The sequence below is a fragment of the Myripristis murdjan genome, chromosome 16 (genome assembly GCF_902150065.1).
Source record: "Myripristis murdjan chromosome 16, fMyrMur1.1, whole genome shotgun sequence".
NCBI lineage: Eukaryota > Metazoa > Chordata > Actinopteri > Holocentriformes > Holocentridae > Myripristis > Myripristis murdjan.
The window spans coordinates 20185321-20190422 of NC_043995.1; the positions used below are offsets into that span (position 1 = coordinate 20185321).

Below are 5102 nucleotides of genomic sequence, written 5' to 3' on the forward strand. Positions count from 1 at the left end.
TTGTCTCTTAACCAAGCATACATACAAAGTGCTATTGTTTGCTCCCTTCTTAGGTTGCAGGATAAATCAATACTTTGGTAGCTTTTATGGAACACATACAGCATTCATATGAAGCCTGCACATCACATACTCATGTGTACACACTAGCAAACATATACAGTACACACCTAAATGCACATTAAAGTCTCTGCTGTTCGAAAAACATAAACACTACTGCAGTGGGCTGCTTTTGCGGCAGAGCTGGTTTGCTGATGTCAGTGTCTGACGGTTGCGTCTTCGTTTTCCAGTCAGTAGTGTGTAAAAGAATGGATTCACACAAGAGTTTCCATAAGTCAACCCCGTGAGGATCCGGTTCACTGTCACCTGCGTTCCCACTGGTACTGTCCGCAGCATGTCGGGTTGGTACAGAGGCAGCAGCTGCCAGATCCAGAAAGGTAGGAAGCAGGCCCAAAAGGCCAGGACAATACCCAGGATGAGGAGCAGGACTTTGGGTCTTGGAGCTCTGGGAGGGCAAGCAGTACTGCCCCCACTGGCCCAGGCTCGCTGGGTCTGGGACACCCAGTAAAGCCGGCCTAGAGTTGCATATAGTGCTCCAATGGCCAGACCAGGACCCAGAATGCTGGTGCAGAATAACACGCTCAGGTAGGCCTTGGAGCTCTGCTCATCCCACGCTGGCACACAGAGCTGCCCCTCCTGGTTCTCCCCATCCTCCAGATGCAGGGTGATCATCATCGGCAGGCTAAGGGCCACCGCCAGTCCCCAGGCCAGGCCCACACGCAGCAGGCCAGAGGAGTTGGAGGAGGAGGTGTGCAGGGGATGGGCTACGGCCCGGTAGCGGTCCAGACTCATGGCTGTCAGAGTAAAGATGGAGGCGTGCATAGTGAGGAGGTCCAGGCTCAGGAGGAGGCGGCAGCCGAGCTCCCCAAAGGCCCAGCCAGATGCCAAGCTGTCGTACACAATGAAGGGGAGTTGTGAAAAGGTAGAGCAGGTCAGCAAGAGCGAGACTCAGGACCTGGAGATGCAGGGAAGAGGAGGAGGACGAGGAAGAGGAGGAGATGGGGGAAGAGGAAGAGGAGGAGGAATTGGCAAGGCAGGACAGTACTGGTACTCTTACTAGGCAGCAGGTTGCTCCTGCGCCTCGTCTCTTCCTACCTCTCCTGCGCCTTAGAAGGAGGCCGAGAGTATACAGGTTCCCTGTGATTCCCAGCAGGGAGAGGATGGAAAGCAGGGAGCAGAACAGAGCAGTGGAAGCCAGGCTTGGGGATGGAGAGATGGAGGGAGAGGAAGAGGGCACTGAGAAATTAGGGATGAAAGGGAGAGTGTATGGAGAAGGTGGTGGCACAGAGCCTGAGAGCTCCATGGTTTGGAATTATAAAAGATTTGGAAGTTAAAATGGTGACAGGTAGCGAATGTTAAGAAGCAAGAAACTGAATAAAGAGATGCCCAGAGAGGTGGTTTAATTAGAGACAGGGGTGGGAGGAGGGTGGAGTGGGTCAAAGGGGGAAGAGAGGTGGGAGAGCAAATTGATAACTGTCAGTTGAAGTAACTGCCAACTGTTATCTCTTTATATCTCTTTATATTATATTTTGTTATCTTTGGAGGTTTCATTTGTTTAAAAAAAAAAAAAAAAGTTGTATACAGCTGTTGTTAATCAATGATTGTGATAATGTTGCAGTAGGAAAATGATTTATACATAGGTTACATGTCAATAATGATGCCAGAAAGACAAAGTTATATTTACCTAGGCTTTGTGGAAATCATGTCAGCACAAATAACGGCTGTTTTTATGAATATGCACTGGCTGGCATAGCCTGTACAATTTTATAGATTCTCGGGGAGGCCGGCAAGCCTGTCATGGTTTTTGTTAAATAATTGGATTTTCAAAGTAGGAGGGCTCCAATAGAAAGTTGTAAATCTGGACCAAACCCCTGAAGGCCAATTTCTCGTTAAGGTCAGCAGTGGGGCAACAATTTCATGGGACAAGAGTGTGATAAGCGTCGAGAGAGCTAATATGTCATGTGCAGAGGTTGAACTTGGTTCACGCAAACAAATCATAAACTCGCAGCTTTTACATGTTTAGATGTCCTGTAATTACGCTGTCGTGGGTTTTGCGTACTGGTGTGTGGATGGGCAGGCCGGGGCGCATAGCATCACGCTGTCACCACATTTCCAGCGTTTTTCTCACCGGTTCATGACATTCCGGCAAATATGAAGGTGGCGAGAGAGACGGACACCGGGATTCACGGCAGGTCACTCACCCTGCATGTATTTTTATAATTTAAAATTAAAGGCTAAACCATCTGAGCCATCCATATCCTAATGTATGTACTTTTGAAATAGGCTAGGCCATTTTGCATACATTTGTATTAGCTGTGATTGGTCGTCCATGATGGTCCGCTTTTAAGAGATGTAGTGTGCTGGAGAAATGTAATATGCAGTGACATCAAAGCGGCCTCCGGGGGGTAAATCTGCCAGACAGAAACGGCCTACATGACACATGCTGACCCACCCGCACCGGGGTTAAGAGCTACTGTTGAACTGTGGAGGAGCAGCCAGACCCCCGCGGCGCTGCGCGCCTCGATACCTTTAACGGATCCCTTTAAATAACAGCCATGTTTTCTCCATGACACATGGCCTTTTCATTCAGGCAGTGTTTGCGGGAAGAAGTTTCCATTTATTTTGGTTTCTTTTGCCTAAATGGTCAATTCACACTCGTCGGCAGTTCTCGGAATGAGGCGCAAATATGTTAGGCTAATAATATGGTTTGGGCTTATTGTTTTATAGATAGCAGAACAAACGAAAATTTGTACAGTTCAGAGTAGCCTAAATCAGAACGGCTTTGTGAGACAAATTTCAATACAGTTGTGTTGGCAGTAGATATGAAAATTAATTTTAGCCTCCTGAAAGAAATGGCCTGTATAGGTCTCATGGATAGACACACCACTTTCTATAGGCATTACAGTCTATTTGAGTTCAAATTGATACTCAATACTGCTTTATCTGTAATCTGTACTACCCAGCGCCAGAATATGTGTGGGCCTTAGTCCGTGAAAAAATAATTAGGCTACAAATTGGAATCCTAGGCCTAATCCACAATATAGGCCTACATACTCGCAATTGTTAGAAATCAGAAAAAAATGTTTGTTTTTTTTCTTGAGCCTACCTCAGACGAACTTATTTCCAGACTCTGTAAAAAATAATTCCATTCCATGGATATGTTGGATAAAACCCAGTTTCCATTTCAAAATTGACTTTTTGCTCATCTGCAGAGTGTCCTGTGAGGTCTCCGGGCACAAAATTAGAATTGTTCTTGCCGTAACCAAGAGGAGGTTGTGGTTGGAAAGTGCGGAGATATTCGTCCTTCTCCAGACTTTGAGCTGATCTCCTGTCCTGCCTGTGCGCCTCCAGACTCTCAGCTCAGGCTTTGATGTGTCTGAGTCCACGGGAGAGGAGCTGAACGCGTGTGCAGGAGCGCAGGGGTGGTGGGGGTGGGATAGGGTGCGGAGGGGGCCACTCATGCACAGTGCGTAATATTTATGCAATTATAGGGTCTCTCAACCATTTATGTAAATAAACAGTAAATAAATAAAATGTATATACTGTTGCATATATAGACTGCTATGGGGTCAAGGGCATCCCTATTATAATTTCACCATTCGTTTGGTTCATTATAGGTAGCACAGCCCAACACTGTGTAGGAATGATGGCTCTTTTCTCTTTCAATGAGAAATTTCACTGTGCACTGTTATCTTTAGCAGGCCAAGGGACAGACAACAGAAATGTTGTTAAATTGGACTCTCTGGGTGGAAAAAGAAACAAGTTTATCAAACGGAGCCTGTGGATGAAGGCATATCTATTTGGGGTTATTATGATGGGTGAAAGTCCATGGAATAGTCAAATAGGTTTAGTCCCACAGACATGCACTTTGTGGTAATTTCTGTTGACCCATTTCAACTGACTTTGGGTTGAAAATGCATCTTAGTGTAAGCAGCCCAGACTCTGCTCAGTGATGCAATAACTATTTGAAAAAATATGAATAATATCCATCATAATGTGTGTTGACCCTGCTTGAATTATTTCATTTTATAGCCAAGTTGGGGGGATGAATTTAAGCTTTATCACTCTTGTGAAATATTGAGCTTGACTTGATGGCTCTCTAATGGACTCAATACCTTTGAGCCATGCACGCATAAATCTCAATGCAAACTCACTGCAATGGTTTTCCATTAAAGCCAAGAATCTGACTGTAAAAGGCATCACAGCATCATATTTTGGCAAATAATCAATTGCTGTTTAAATCACAGATACAGAAATCACCTTAAGGCTTACATTTTGAGAGCTATAAATTTATCATGGATTTATTTTAGCTGGATGCTTTGTGTTTGACAGGAACAGTGGGAATGACTTCAAAACATTTTGATGTCATGGCTTAAGAGAAATATAAATGATTGTGGTGAAGAACAAACCATAAAACACAGTAGACCATTTATCCCATGACATTCATGCTTCATGAAGTTAAAAAAGCTTACCTAGTTAAAATGATAAGGCGCTAAAACAGCTATCCAAATGTCCCATGCAATAAAAAAGAATAAAACCTTTCGAGTCACTTATAGAAGCATTGCCTGTAATAATAGTATGTCAACGGATAGTGACTGTACATTATCAGTGATAAGACCTGGATTGTCCCACCAGTGAAAGAATGACTCGTTTTGTGTAATTTAACTTTTTTTTTTGGCTTGGTTTTAATGTTAGAGGTGCAAATTGAGGGCAGTAAGGTGCATTAGTGGCTAGAGACACTGTCTTGTAACCACATGCTCACAGGTTTGATCCCCAAAACAAAATGTTTCTGTTGAAAACGCTGAACTCTTACCTGTTTTCAGTGTAAATGTCTCTGGATCAGAGATTCTGCTGTGTGCCTGGAATCCATGAGTGTAAATGTAAAGCTGTGTGGTTGCCTCTACCAGTAAGAATGGAGTGACTCAGTGGAGCTGAGGCTCTCAATGGGAAAGGCAGACGGACAAACATGCTGAGACACCAGCGAAACATTGTTATTTGCTGTCATTTCATGAAGCCCTGCAATAACTAACGCACCTCAACTCCGA

At 44.4% G+C, this 5102-nt stretch overlaps 1 protein-coding gene across 1 annotated transcript; it reads right to left on the reverse strand.

Annotated features, from left to right (window-relative positions):
• Positions 1-210: 210 nt before the first annotated feature.
• On the reverse strand, positions 211-1360 carry LOC115373940 (urotensin-2 receptor). Its single transcript, XM_074933735.1, is given in 2 exon segments — positions 211-966; positions 968-1360. Coding segments are annotated over 2 exon segments (1149 nt in total).
• Between the last annotated feature and the right edge of the window lie 3742 nt (positions 1361-5102).